Source organism: Vicia villosa, linkage group LG7, assembly GCF_029867415.1.
Source record: "Vicia villosa cultivar HV-30 ecotype Madison, WI linkage group LG7, Vvil1.0, whole genome shotgun sequence".
NCBI classification, from domain to species: Eukaryota; Viridiplantae; Streptophyta; class Magnoliopsida; order Fabales; family Fabaceae; genus Vicia; species Vicia villosa.
Window position 1 is genome coordinate 73,306,852 of NC_081186.1, and position 15,398 is coordinate 73,322,249.

Consider the following 15,398-nt stretch of genomic DNA (forward strand, 5'->3'; position numbering starts at 1 on the left):
AAACCTCAAAATACGTTAGACCGGTACGATTATACTTGCACAACACATCAATTTTGAAGGGCTGCGTTCTTATTTTGATACATGTTTAAAATTAAAAAAAAAAATAGTAGGAATAAAATAACATGATTTCTTAGCATATAATAATATAATGTTGTCATTTTAATATTTTTTTAAATATCAAATATACATTAAAATATAGATGTAATTTTCTAAAGTACTCTTTCAAAATCTTTTAAAAAAGAACTCGAAAACAAACCTAAGAAAAAATATAATAGGTTAAAAAACTTGAAATTAATCATGTAATCAATGATAAAAGGAGACTATAAGAGTCGGACCATCTTTGGGTTGGAACTTTCTTAGACCATCTCCAATGGTGCAACTCATTTTTGAGTTCTTTATGGGTCCCACCAGCCATATCATTTCAAAATAATTTATTTAATATTTATTTTATTGGTGTAATTCATATGGGTCCCACAACTTTAACTTATAAATTAATTTGATTGGGTACCATAATTTTTTAGTAGTTGGATTGCAATGCAACTCTACTATGACATGACAAATTGATTCAATATTTAATTATTATATTAATGTCTAGTTGGAGAACTCATTGAAAAATACTATAATTGGAGATGCTCTTAATAACTTTCCTAATAATTCATTGGAAAGTAATAAAACAGAGAGGCAGGTATGTGCCATAAATAATTGAGAAGATATGAAATAAATCCTAAGGATAGAGTAAACATGTGGAGAGAATTGATGGAAAACTTATCTCATCAAAATATCTTAAGTATTGGAGCCGCCGTGTATACAATTTACAAATCATACTATAAGCAGCTTTGGTCCTTTTCTTTGAAATTTTAACTTAAATAGATATATTTAATATTCTTCATTTTCACACGCTGCCTTTGCTATCATGTTGTTGAGTTTGTTTTGACAAACTCAGTGGGGATTCGAAAAGATGACGCATATGCTAACCCAAATTTGGAGATGGCTGGTGCAGCCAGAAGTGTGGAGATTTGTAGGCTTTGCCTCAGCTATTGTTGGACTGCTCTGTTATGCTCTAAGCTCTTCCTTCAACTATCTCTTTGGAGATTGGAATCTCTTGAAGATTCTTCTTTACTGCATTTTCAGTTTCTTCATCAGCCTCATGATTTTCTTTGCAAAATTATTACAACACTCCACAAGTCTTCGGTTCAAAGCTCATACAGCATTTCTTGTACTGGCAATCACATCTGCCTATTCCTTTTTCTTCGACAAAAAGGTGAATGGGAAACCAGATCTATGTAGCCTCATTTCATATGCTGCCTTTGCTATCATGTCACTCAGCCTGTCGAGGCAAACTCATTTCGGATTCGAAATCGATCTTCTCTACTTCTTCCTTGGATGTCTAATTGTGCTACTCATGAAGATTAAATTACAGTTATTTTTTGTTGGAGCAGGTTTCAGCTATTCCCTTATTATTCTCCGTTCTTCCTTTTCTTCAATAGATGCTGGAGCAAATAATCCGCACTCTGATCTCCAAAATGGAAATTCGGTGGTTCTTTCTATAGCTTCTCTACAACTCACCAGTACTGATACTGCTAGTGCTACTAGCAGTGCCAATAACAGTAGCATCGGTTCACCACAATTGGTGATCACCGCTGATATTAGTAATATGATGGAACAACTTCAGACATTTGTAACGGAGCTTCGGCGTGAAAATTCAAATTTCATTCAAATGGTGTTGGATTATGTAAAAAAATATGTTGAGGAATACTCTGAATTGGTGGTAACCGATACTAACTTCATGATGGATGCGCTGAAGCCAGAAACCATCAAAGGCCTTGAGGAAACAGCAAAGGTTATGATGAGCTCTGGATTTGAGAAAGATTTTTCCGATGTGTACATCAATTGCCGTAGGGAATGCTTAAATGAGTGCCTAATGCATAGATTGTTCGGGTTACAGAAGCTCAGCATCGAGGACGTTCACAATATGCCATGGAACGTCCTCGAAGCCCAAATTGAGAAATGGATTAAAACTTTCAATATCACTCTGAAGATACTCTTTCCTGGCGAGCGACGAATCTGTGACCGCATTTTTTTCGGATTCCCATCTGCAGCTGATTTTTCCTTCGTGGAGATTTGCAGGGAAACCACCGTTCAGTTGTTGAGTTTTGCTGAATCCGTCGCTTCTGGAAGTCATTCCCCAGACCGTTTGTTTAAAATGCTGGAGGTGTTGGAAACACTGCGTGACTTAATTCCAGAAATTGAGTCGTTCTTTTGTGATGAATACAGTGTGTCTCTAAGGAATGAAGCAAACACCACACGGAAGAAATTGGAAGATGCAATCAGAGACATTTTCATTCAATTGGAGGAATTTTACAGGCAAGAGCATAGGTATCTGGAGTCATTGGAGAGCAATTTAAATGCCAGATCCAAATTCTACGATGGCTCTTTTTCAGGGGATATTTTCTTGATGAACAATGGCACGTACATAATCCCAATTGCAAAAGATAATGAATTAGGATCCCTTTTGGAGAATGATTGGATCCGACAATATGCTTGGAAAGTTTTGCACTACAATGGACAAGATAACATGAGCACTATCTCACCCGAATTAACCCATGAGGTGAATGTGAAAGATTCGGAAGCATTCCCCTGCCAACCGCGAGTAAGGTATCATCTAAACTTTATGTAAAACAGTTTAAAAACTGATTTCTTTTTCATAGTTCAGAAAAAACAAATAATAGAGAAAGAGAAATATAATAACAACATGGAAATTGCAAAATTAGATAATAGACGCAATCGAAAAGTAGAGAATAATTGCATAATCGAAAAGTAGACCACAACCGCTATCAAATGAAATTAGAGAATAATAATATATAAAAATTGTTATAACATTCTCAAACCAAATATTTAACCATCTTCAGAACACTCTAACACAAAAGTTTAAAAAAAATATAAAAGTCAAATACAAGCTAAAACTTAAACGATGTTAGACTCATTTTATATAATGTTAGACTCTCTCTTCCTTTACTAAATTAAACGATGTAAGACTTCTTCATTATATATATTTTCAATCAACCTCAACATTTTTTTCTTATCTCTTTCTATAATGTTAAGCTAAAAATAAAACAAACATACTAAAACTAAAACTAGTTCAAGACACTACGTGGTGATGAGTTACTTAACAAAACCACAAATATGTCCCAATTGTATGGCAATGAACTTAATAGTAACAATACTTGCAATTAATCTTCAAGCATCGTCTTTCATAATTGTGAGTTGATTTACTAATCATTAAAAATCTCTCAAGTATTTGTAAACATTCGGGTTTTCTTTATACTTGAGGCTCACCAAACGATGAATAAGAGGCTTTATTCTTGGTTGTCTTTCTCTCTACAAAGTTTTCAATTTCATCCATAATGTGTGCGCAATAGTTTCTTGTGCAACATGATGAAAAACACTTTGATCTATCTATTGTCGAAATTGTCCAATAGTTTTCCTGTTCATCCATTCATTCTCATACGTGTTGGCTTCGTCCATTTGTTTTGCAAATGTTCATACAAATATTTGCATTAGAGTATGTATTCTATTACGGGTTTTCAAATGGAGTAGTTTGAAGAGTTTAACTTAATTATTGTTGTTAATGTTGACTCTTCCATTATGTATAAAGTCCACACTTTTATAGAGTGGTCGTCAATAAAAATAACAAAATATAATGTAGTATCTAAAAATTTATCATCCATCATGCAAACATCAATGTGAATTAAATTTAAAATATTTGACCTCCTATGAGGACCATTAAGATGAAAGGAAACTATATGTTATTTATAAAAAAATAACGAGTTTAAGTTTTTAGAGGAGTACTTTTCACCGATTTTTTTCTTTGCAAGAATGTTGAGTCATTAATCACTCAATTAACTATAGTGTGTATGTCATAAATTACTAGAGGCATCTTCAAACGCATTCACTTCCTCCATGCATATCTTCACATGCCCCTCTCTAAATAATTGTGGGGCTTTGCCCTTTTGCTACCACCATTGACCCTTTAGTGGTTTTATTTATGCCACCTCTATCAAAGTAAGTGTGATGATCTTTAATATCCAAGACTTTGACCGAAATCAATTTGAGATGAATATCAAGAACATGTCTCATATTTTTCAATTTAAACTTGCATCAAACACCAATTTCAACCCAAACATCTCTCTTACCAATAATTTTACAAACTCCTTCATTTCTTGTGTTTCCTATTCCAAAATCACCAATATTATAAGATGAGAATAAATCACACCTAAGAATAACATGGTATGAAACACTTGAATCGATAATTCAAGTTAAATTCTTACATGCAAAATTTATGGAATTATCATCATAAATAATGTAGACATCACTGTCACATGCAAATGTTGTCGTATCTTTATCATTTTTCATTGCATTCATCTTTTCACTTGAATATTCTCTTAAAGAAACCTATAATTCATTTTTCTGTGTCTCTCTTTTTCACAATTGTAGCATATAATTTTTTTTATAGTTGTTGACTTGGATCTTGACTTGCCACAATTTTATTTGGACTGGTTCAGTCGAGAACAGAAAACTTGTTCAAGTGGCTTGGAAAAAGATGTGTAAACCTTATGCACATGGTGGCTTAGGTCTCAGATCTTTAATCAAGCTCAATGAGGCCTGTAACCTTAAATTAGCTTGGGATATGCTTATTGGTCAGGAGCATTGGGCCTTCATTTTGAAGAGTAGGGTCCTTAAGAATTACAGTCCGATTAAGTTCCACATTTTTTCGCCTATTTGGTCCTCCATCAAAGCGGAGGTTCTTCTTATTAAGGATATTGGTGTTTGGTCTGTTGGTAATGGCGCTGCAATCAATTTTTAGTAGGATAGGTGGTGCGGACCGCCGCTTATTGAAGACTTTTCTCTTGAGATTCTCCGTTCCAACGGAATTGTCGTTTTGTCTAAAGTTGCTGATTTTTTTCATCGATGGTCAATGGAGTTTTTCCGGCTGACTGGGATCAGCTTTTCCCTTTTCTTCGTCAACGAATATTACCTATCGTGTCACCTTCATAATTGGATCTTTTGCACTGGCCTCATTCTTTATTCGACGAGCTATCTCTCAAGGAGGTTTATTGTTACAAAAATCCTTCTATTGTTCTTTCTTAGCCCAAATCGGTATGATCCAGTGATATCCCGCCTATAAAATCCATGGTGGTTTGGAAATCCATGGTTCTTATATCTTTTATATCTTGGGCCTTTTATTCTTTCTAATATATGAGACTTTATTAAAAAAAAAATAGTTAGAAGAGCGTAAAAGAGAAAAATAAAAGAGAGGATATAAGTCCAAATATTACTACCTATTTTTATCTTTATAATTATTATTTTTCACAGTTTTAATTATTGTCTCCTGCACTAATTAGACTCTATAATTACTTTTTTTTTTCCACATTGCTTTAATGATTGTCTCCTGCCATTAATCAGACGCAGGAAAACAACTCAGAATATGAGAACATTAGTGATATCTCCTACACAACAGTTTGGAAGCACATATCAAATACTGTATAAAATGCTTATACATCAAGACGGGTTTACATGGAAATTATACGGAACAAAATTGGTCAGGACCGGCCCTAGGAATAGGCCACCAAACTACTGCCTAGGGCCTTAAATTTTTATTTCATATTTATATAATTTTGTTAATTGATTTTTTAAAATAACTTTTTAAATTATATTATATATCAATTAAGAGAAAAAAGGATATGCACTGACAGTGTAAAATATTTTTACACTGTCAACCAATCACAACCATGTATCCAATTAAAATACAATTTGTAAAGTTTATTTACACCGTCAGTGCACTACCTTTAAACTCATCAATTAAATAATAACACCTATTTAGAATATATAATAATAACAAATATTTATAATGTATATTGTTTGATTTGTTATTTTAAAAATCACACATATAAATAATAAGTTTTTGTTTAATTTTTTAATATAATAGGAGACTTAATATCTACAATTTTTTTTTATAATTGTGACATTGTTTTTGAATTATAATTTTTTTAAATAAATAGAAGAGTGTTTAAATGAATTGATTTTTTATTAATTAAAATAAAATTAATTATAATAATTTAATATTTTACACTTTAAAATATCTAAATTGTATTAATTTTAGAAATTTTTTACTATATTAAAAATATTTAATTTTAAATTTTGTCTCAGGACTCAAGACGTCATGGGTCGACCCTGGAAGAGGAGATTGGCTTCAAATATCCTTGGTACGCATAGTCAATTGAATAATTAATTTATATTTTGACTTGATCAATTTAAGTTTAACATGACAACAAAATCCATGTGGATATTTGCCCAAGCTCACTTCGAGTTTGATGGGTAAAATCTATTTTAATTGAGTGTATAGTATGAGTTTGAATTTTTTTATGTTTTTAAAAGATGGGTACGAGCCGAATAATGAAAATACTAATATTCACCCCGAACCTCAAATTCACCTCGTTGATAATTGAAATACTTCTATTTTAAAAATTTATAATATCAATTATTTTATTAGTAGTACATTGATATTTTGGTTTGTATTTTATTGTTTGAAATATTTAAAATGTTTGTCAAAAAATTTCACAATTGTTTAATTTATTATTTTTAATATTTGTTAGAATTCGAGACAAATTATTAGTTTGAGAAAATGACCATTTCAATTTAAAAATTTGACTCCTGTACAGGAATGAGATGAGGTAAGATACCCAAATCTGTTTGAAACGAATTTTGAATTCAGTTATTTATCCCCATGTGAGTTTGTGGTGGGAAATAAATATTTAACCAAAATTTAGATTTGGATATGCAAAAGGAAAACTCATATTTGCCCCACCCCAGTACCCTGTCAATTTAAGTCTCACTTGCTCAAACCTAAGAATGACAATATAACCCATCCCCCGTGAGCACCCACAAAAATACCCATAACGAGTAGGATTAAAACTCATAAAAATGAGTAAAATGAGTATAATCACGTGTTTGGATAATTGCCTACTAAAATTAATTGATATGGGTGCGGATATGAACACCTTGATATTTAAATAAATTTTTAAAATATAAGTTGAACTAATATCATTTAAGTTAAATTATAGATTTTAACTTCGAATTGAATAAATTTTTTTAAAAAAATACTATCAACTTTATTAAAAAATAACTAAACATATTATAAAATATTACGTATTCAAAATCATTTAAGTGTATAAAATAACATAAATTAATTAGAAAATCACGTTCTGTTAATGTTTTAAAAGTTAGACTGGTTATCAACTGGTAAGGATATTGGTCATTGAATTATTGATCGAACCACTGAGTCACTAGTTGAACTGCATGGTTAAATCGAGTTAAACTAGATAATTCGGTTGAATAAACAGGTCTCTATAACAAGGATATATATTTATTAAATCGGTCGAATCAATAATTTCACATGTCATTCTTTAAATTTAAATTCTAAATATAATCATCAGTCACAACAAAATAATACAAAATATAAATTTAAAACCAGGTATAATTGCTAACAAGGAAAAGTTGTTTCAAATAAGTTTTGAATAAAGTCTAATTATATTTTAATTAATTTTTAAAAAAAAATTATGAAAACGAAGTCTTTTTTTTTCGAGAAAAAAAGCATGCATTTGACCCTGATTTTCCAAAACTATCGATTCTGATTTTGACTGATTCCCACCAATTCAATAGCATACCCGATACACCAATCAGATTAGACCGGTAACCTTTTTGATTTTCGATTCGATCGGTCCGACCGATTCGATTTGATTTTAAAAATATTGGTTTAGGGAGAAAAATATTACTTTGTCAACTACAAAAATACTGCAAGCTAAAATATTTATTAAAAAAGCTTAAATAGTTTTTTATATCTATAAATTAGCGTGTTTTTTATTTTCGTCTATGTATTTTATTTTTTTAAAAATGATTGCTGAATATTTTAGTTTATAAAATTAAAATCCGCAGTAAATTCGCAGATATTGCGTTTTATAATTTTAGAGATTAAAATCAAATAAAATTTAATACTTAAAGAATTTTATTTAAAAAGAAAATAAGGACGAAAAACAAAAACATCTTAATTTATGGAACAAATAATAATTTAAAATAAATTACAATTCAATCAGTTAACAACCGATTTGAAACATTTAATTTTGTTTCAGGAGTATCTACAGGTGTTACCACATGAAGCAACGTGCGTGTCGAGCCAGAAAGAGTATACAACAACTTGGTGAGAATCCAAACGTGTTTGAAATAATATACTATCATGGACATTCCTGCAACAGTCCCTTAATAAGACCAGCATCACAATCAGGCACACCAGGTGACAAAACTAGTTGAATATTCTTTTACAAAATTTATTCAATTAATATAATATTTATATCTATATCGTAAATAGACAAAAAATTTGTATTGATAAATAGAGGAATTTCGACTTCAATTAATAAGATGTCAAAAGTCTAGAATTTTATTCAAATTCAAGGTAATTGTATCCAGAATTATGACATTAAATTCTACAGCCGAATCCATAAACACTATACATGGAAAAGCTAGCTGGTCCTGCCGACAGTGGGTATCATCCTATGATGGAAAGCGTCGTATGCTATCTTCTTTCTGTCATTAAGTCACAGGAAATGAACGTTGTTAATGGAGACGGAGCATTTTCACTTTCAGCACAAACGGAGGGAACGATGGAGTTGCTAGAGAGCATGTTTACATTGATATCTCAAAAATATGTGGATCCTTTTTTGTGTCATTTTTTCAAGATGAATAACTGGAGGTATTTAGAAATGGCAATCCTTTGCAATGTTTGGTTCCAAGAAAAGCTTGAACTCTATCAAAAACATGCATCTTTCAAATGGAATCTTCATCGGGAAGTTTCAGCATATTGTTGCATCTTTCAAAAACATCTTGCTACCAGCATATGGAATCTTCATTTGGAAGTTTCAGCATATTGTTTTTTTTTAATAGGCAATGATATTAGAAATCGCACTAGGGGTGCAACCCTTACATCGAAACAACTCTAAGAAGAGTTGAACTAGTTCAAAGGTAATTTATACCAATCATAAAAAATGGGCCTAGGATCGGAAACACTATTACACATCCATCTCCAAGAGTAAAACATTATGTTGGATATTACCGCTTCGAAGCTAAAAGTGGCATTATCAAAGATAATAGCATTCCTCATTAACCATATGCTCCGAATTAAAGCCAACCAAATTAAATTAAGTTTAGCTCTAGTCTTGGCTTCTTTCACCTTGTCTTGAATGCAACCGAAGTTCTTGAATTCTTCAAAAGAAATCTCCACTTCGTTTCCCAACCAAAGGAAGATTCTTTCCCAAACCCCTTTTGATACTAAACATTGGAAGAAGAGATGTTCCAAAGTTTCCGAATGATTAGTACAAAATAAGCAATCAAGAGAAGTAGTAATAGGCAAGCCTCTATTGGCCAAAAGGTCTTTTAGAGGAAGTCTATTGATAAAAAATCTCCAACCGAAAATCTTAATCTTTTTCGGTATGTTAAGCTTCCAAATGACTTCCAACAATTTGATAGAAGAAGTTGGCCAAGTTAAATCCTTTGCATATGACACCAAATTGGATACACTAGCTACCGAAAAACAACCATTAGTAGTTAGTTTCCAATGGAAGTCGTCACTAGCCGAAGTGTCCGGAACAATGTCGCTCAAAGTCTCCTTTAACCTCCTCATATGAAATTCGAAAACCGAACCCCTCCCGTGAATGGCCAAGTCGCTTCCGAAGAGAACTTCAAAATTCCAAAAATGGGCGCCATTGTTCCAAGAGAGCACGTCACTAATCGCGCAAAGTTTATTGGTTGAGAGATCGAACAAATACGGAAAAGAGGCGCAAAGAGTTTGATCACCCAACCAACTACTATGCCAAAAAAGAATACTATTACCTTTCTTAAAGTCACAAACGACCCAATCGGAGAAACCTTCAACGGAGTTTTCCTCTTTAAAGTCGTTAAGAATAATGTCCCTCCACCAACTAGAATCCTCCCGATTTAAAACTTCTTTACAAGAGGCAAGCACCTTAATTTTTGGGTTTTGATATCTCAAAAGTAAAAAAGTTACTCCAAATTGCTTTATCCTCCTTCAAGATCCTCCACTTCCATTTAAGAAGAAGAGATTTATTCATTTCGCCTACATCTCTTATGCCTAACCCACCTTTCTCTTTAGGCTTGCAAACATTTATCCACTTCACCCAATGAATGCATCTTTTGTTAACATTTCCACTCCATAAAAAATTACTAAGAAGACCTCTAATCTCTTTGATGATTTTGCTCGGAGCTTTAAAAAAGGAGAAAGTGAAAATGGGGATAGCATTAAGCACCGAACCAATTAGAGTCACTCTTCCACCTATTGAAATATTTCTTCCCTTCCAAGTTGATAATCTTGATTTGATATTGTCCACGACGTCCTTCCACACTCTCTTCTTTCTAACGCCTTCTCCAATCCAAATGCCGAGGAATTTAAAAGGAAAGTTTCCTTTCTTACAAGAGAGAAAAGAGGTAGCCGAGTTTAATAACCACTCGCCAATGTGGACTCCAAAAATGTTGCTTTTGTGAAAGTTGATTTTTAAACCGGATACAAGCTCAAAGCCTCGCAACAACACTTTCATGTTCCAAAGATTATCACAAGTGGGCTCTCCAATAATAACAGTGTCATCCGCAAATTGGAGAATATCCACATGATCTTCTACACCATATTTGAACGGCTTAAAATCACCCACCTCCACCGATTTTCTAGTGAGAGCGGTTAGACCTTCCATAGCAAGAACGAAGAGAAAAGGAGAAATTGGATCACCTTGACGTAATCCTCTTTGAACCTTAAAATCTTTGGTGGCACTACCGTTTACCAAAACGGACATATGGCTAGTGAAAATGCAAGAGTCCATCCATTTCAACCATTTCTTCCCAAACCCCATTCTCCCTAGTATCCATCTAAGATAATTCCAAGAAATAGAATCATACGCCTTTTCAAAGTCAACTTTAAGTAAAAGACACCCCCTCTTCTTTTTCTTGTTAAAAACAATTGTTACAGAGAAGAGTATATTGAGTATGGAATGTATGCTTAATGGAGTCTTGATAATCATTGAATATTTTAAAACTTCGGAGTTAGTCTCGTAATTATGTTGCATGTTAGGCCAAAGATTTAGAGCAATAAAACTAGCAAACCTCATGATTTTGATGATTGAATATATATCTTGTTCCCACATAAGTCTGAGTTGTAGTGCACTTTTCTAAGTGCTAAAAAAATTATTTGATGTCTTTCTAAGCATGTCCATAAAAATGTGTCTAATCTTAAAAGAGCTATGGAGAGAGTATAATGTAATATAGTTTGTGACAATCATTATTTAATTTCAGTTACACAAACAAATGCAAACATACAAAATTATGCAGCAGCTTTATCGTCAATTTTGAGCTTTAGTTGATCCACTGCTTCCTTGAAACAAATCATTGAGTCTTGATTCAATATCCTCCATTTGATACTTCACATATTTATCATCATCAAATTTTCCATGTTCCAGAACACTCTCAAACCTCCCAATGAAGTTTCCATACGCTGGCAACAAGTTTCTCTCAATAGAAACTCTTATGATTTCTCTAAGTTGTTCATCCAAGACAAACCACAAAGACTGAGCCCTGCATATTTCCTCAAACATTATGTTGAACGATTTGAGCTTTTTCTTCATCGACTTCTTTACCATAGTAGGAGGCATTACTCTATTGTCGTCCAGCTTCAGAAATCCCAGGACCTCACTCCATGAGCTTTTCAGATATTGTTCATGATTGTACAAAACTTTTGCTTCGTGGTTTTGGATAACATCATCAGGTAAAAGTTTCCCTAATTCATTATCTTTTGTCTTCTGAAGTATGTACCTGCTGCTATTCATTAAGAAAACACAACACAAAGCAGGTTCATTATAGATTTTGGACTTGGCTTCCAAATTATTGTACAGTACCTCCAAAATCTGAACCATCTGCAAAGAAAAAAGGGAAGAGGGGGGTGCACGATCGTCAAGCCTGCGATATTCCTTCAACATCTGCCCATAGTCTTCAAACACCTGCTCCAGTGTGTGCCAATAGTCACAAGTGAGGACTAGGTAGTTCATTACGTAACGGACAACAGGGTGAAGCCTGCCACCAGGAACTGCCGCTTTCACTGGATCACTGCGAATCCTATTTTCCAACTCTATGAAAATACCCACTATTGCTTCCCCCAAATTCTTCAAAACTGTGTTTGCTTCATTCCTCAGTGACACACGGTAATGGTTACTAAATAGAGACTCAAACTTGGGAATTAAGTCACGTAATGCTTCAAACATGTCGAGGTATTTAAACAACTGCTCTGCCGAACGACTTCCTTTTGCTACGGCATCGGCAAACTTCAGCAAATGATTAGTACATCCCCTACAAATCTCTGTAAATGAGAGATCGGAAGCTGTGGAGAATCCGAGAAAAACAAGATCGCATAGTTGCCGCTCAGTGGGGAACAATATATTGAGAGCAACCTTAGAAGTCTTAATCCATCTTCTAATTGGGTCTTTGAGATCCTTCCACGGAATCATGTTAACATCTTCGATAGTACGATTCTCCAAACCTAATAATTGATTTATTAGGCACTCCTCCAAGCATTCCCTCATGCAACTACCGTACACATTAGCGCACTCCTTTTCAAAACCAGCGCTCACCATTAACTTCACTATATCTTGAAGATTATTGATAGTTTCACTTTCCGGCAAGAGCAATTCCAACATGACCACTCCTTCCGAACTCTGTTCAGACAACATCAGTTCAGATGCATTGTCAAAGAATTCTATTTTCTGCTCCAAAAGACTATTGATGACATTAAGATTTTCCTGTTGAATCGCTTTCACACAAGTCCTTAGTTGTTCCATCATGCTACTAGCGATATCAGTGCATACCAATTGTTGAGAAAAGATGTCAACAACTACCGAATGTTCATCTTGGAGTCCAGGGTGCTCATTACCCGATGCTACATCTACGGAAACAGAAGGAAAAGAAGAACGAATAATAATAAGGGAATAGCTGAAGCCAGCACCTACAATGAATAACTGTAATTTAATCTTCATCAGTTGGACAATTAAACATCCAAGAAAAAAGTAAAGAAGATCCACTTCGAATCCGCACTGAGTTTGCCGCGACAAACTGAGTGACATGATAGCAAAGGCAGCATTTGAAATGATACTATACACATCGGGTTTCCCATTCATCATTTTATCAGAAAAAAAGGAATACACTGAGGTGAGGGTTAAAACCAAAAAAGCGAATTGAACTTTGAACCTGAGATTTCTGAAGTTGTTACATATCATTGCAAATAAAATCAGGAAGCAGATGATGATACTGAAAACGGTGTAAAGAAATATCTTACATAAATTCCAATTTCCAAATAGATGGTTGAAGGAAGAACTGAGAGCATAACAAACCAATCCAACAACCGCTGAAGTGAAGCCCACAACTCTCCATACCTTTATATGCATCAACCATCTCTGAATTTGGATGATAACATGCTTCATGTTCTCTCTTAAGTGAGTTAAGAGTTGAAACTCCTTTCATAGAGACATATATACTGAGATGTGAACAATTTTCTGTTTTCTTTAGGAAGCTATCCTGTTATTTCTAATGAACTTCGAGGAAACAGACCAAAAACTATATAAATTTAAGAAATGGGTAATGGTAGTAGGAATTGACTAAAACAAGCCTTTCTTTACATAAAGATAAAAATAAAAGTATTATGTACTGGTGTATGGCCATAAATTTCAAATTAACTATCATAAGAGAATCAAAACTCTGATGTCTTGATGGGACCGAGGCTTCTTTGATAGTGTTCATGGAGTTGAAGGGCTTTGCCTAATATGCATAAGGATTTTACTTATGCACCATGCATAAGTCTACATAAGCCATTGGATCATGCTTTTAATCTAGTATTGAGTATTGAACCATGCATAAGTCTACATAAGCCATTGGATCATGCTTTTAATCTAGTATTGAGTATTGAGTATTGTATATTGAGTGGTGAATATTGAGTAATAACAATTGATGTCTAGAATTTGATCCAATAATTCAATGGTCCATAATAATCTATGCATAGTGCATAGATTTTTATCTATGCATAGTTACTGCACCCGCGTTGAAGAAGAAAGAGAAGGGAGAAAGAAGAAAAAAAAAATCATCATCACTAATGAAATCTGTCCACCACCATCCCAATTCAATTTTCCCATCCAATTTCGGCTTGCCACACGTCCTACTTCCATCCCACTACTTTTTCTCTCCCATGTGCTGAAATTTACATTAGTGCATACAGCTGCATTCCATTTAAAAAAAAAAAAAAATCTAAGATTTATGAGCATAGGCGAGTGACATAAGATGGGATTTAAAAAAAAAAAAAACTTTTGAATTAGTGATAAAATAAAAATCTAGTAGTTTTGGGCTTTGATTTAATTATAAGTTAGAGCATATATTAGTTACTATTTTTTGGATTACACCTTGAAGACAAGGTGAATTTTCAAGATCGGTGGAATGTAATGAATTAGGCCCAAGTTCTATAAGGCTATGTTTGGGAGTTTGGAGGGGAGGGAAGGGGAAGACTTCCAAAAACAAAATTTTAAAAAAGTCTAGGAAAATATTTGACATTTTGTGAAAAAATGAATTTGTTTAGAATGATAAAAGAGTTATTATCATTACAAAATTTTTAATTTTCAAAATAGTATAACAACCTAAAAGATATTTGGAAAATTTATGTAAGCCCTTCAAAACCCTCCAAAACCCTCCTTCAATACATTTTTTGAGTTCCCCCATTTTATGGGGTTTTTGGTATTATGAATAAACTCAAACCCTCCAAAACCCTTCTACCCAAAATCTTTTTATCTTTTTCACCCAATTCCTCCTATTTTTCAAAGTCCTCCCTTCCCTTCCCCTCCAAACTCCCAAACATAGCCTAAGCTCATTATAATTAATAGTAGTCAGTCATCATCTATTAGAAGGATCTAGATATGTTATAAATAGATGGTTGGTGAATGTAATGATCATCAAATGAAATAAATGAAGAAGTTAGTTTTATATTTCTTAGCATCTTTTAACATAATTTATCTCTATTTCTCTTAGCATCAAAAGCATGTTCATAACATTTTTGCTGTGCGTTTTTTGACTCAATCACTTTTAAAAAGTGCTCCTAACTCTATCTTTAGTCTTTTGAACAATGTACCTGCTATTATTCATCAAGAAAACATAGTACAAAGCAAGGTCCTAGTAGATTTTTGATTTGGATTCCAAGTGGCTCTCTAATATATCTATAATCAAACGCATATGCACTGAGAGAGGACTATGAATAGTTA

At 33.3% G+C, this 15,398-nt stretch overlaps 2 protein-coding genes across 8 annotated transcripts; one reads left to right on the forward strand and one right to left on the reverse strand.

Moving 5' to 3' along the window:
- Nucleotides 1–755: 755 nt before the first annotated feature.
- On the forward strand, nucleotides 756–8,982 carry LOC131620803 (exocyst complex component EXO70C2-like). 5 transcript variants are annotated; one of them, XM_058891967.1, is made up of 6 exons: nucleotides 756–1,261; nucleotides 1,440–2,655; nucleotides 5,464–5,599; nucleotides 6,208–6,263; nucleotides 8,187–8,347; nucleotides 8,544–8,982. In XM_058891967.1, exons 1-6 carry the CDS (start codon nucleotides 988–990, stop codon nucleotides 8,645–8,647), a joined length of 1,947 nt encoding a protein of 648 aa, XP_058747950.1. In that variant the 5' UTR covers nucleotides 756–987; the 3' UTR covers nucleotides 8,648–8,982. The 5 variants fall into 5 exon arrangements, with proteins under 5 accessions (XP_058747950.1, XP_058747949.1, XP_058747951.1 ...); XM_058891965.1 differs by having other exon boundaries at nucleotides 758–2,655; XM_058891966.1 differs by lacking the exons at nucleotides 5,464–5,599; nucleotides 6,208–6,263 and having other exon boundaries at nucleotides 756–2,655.
- Nucleotides 8,983–11,224: 2,242 nt separating this feature from the next.
- Nucleotides 11,225–14,134, reverse strand: LOC131620805 (exocyst complex component EXO70B1-like). Of its 3 annotated transcripts, none has more exons than XM_058891972.1 (2): nucleotides 13,436–14,132; nucleotides 11,225–13,105 (listed from the first exon to the last, which is right to left on the reverse strand). In XM_058891972.1, the coding sequence occupies exons 1-2, from the start codon at nucleotides 13,578–13,580 to the stop codon at nucleotides 11,454–11,456; spliced, it is 1,797 nt and encodes a 598-aa protein (XP_058747955.1). In that variant the 5' UTR covers nucleotides 13,581–14,132; the 3' UTR covers nucleotides 11,225–11,453. The 3 variants fall into 3 exon arrangements, with proteins under 3 accessions (XP_058747955.1, XP_058747956.1, XP_058747954.1); XM_058891973.1 differs by having other exon boundaries at nucleotides 11,225–13,045; nucleotides 13,436–14,129; XM_058891971.1 differs by having other exon boundaries at nucleotides 11,225–14,134.
- Between the last annotated feature and the right edge of the window lie 1,264 nt (nucleotides 14,135–15,398).

Excerpts from the sequence above, each read along its gene's own strand:
- LOC131620803 (XM_058891965.1), top strand. The coding sequence starts at position 959 with ATGACGCATATGCTAACCCAAATTTGGAGATGGCTGGTGCAGCCAGAA. Across the intron at positions 2,656-5,463 it reads CCCTGCCAACCGCGAGTAAG|ACGCAGGAAAACAACTCAGA; the intron begins GTATCATCTAAA and ends GCCATTAATCAG. Across the intron at positions 6,264-8,186 it reads ATTGGCTTCAAATATCCTTG|GAGTATCTACAGGTGTTACC; the intron begins GTACGCATAGTC and ends ATTTTGTTTCAG.
- LOC131620805 (XM_058891971.1), bottom strand. The coding sequence starts at position 13,580 with ATGAAGCATGTTATCATCCAAATTCAGAGATGGTTGATGCATATAAAG.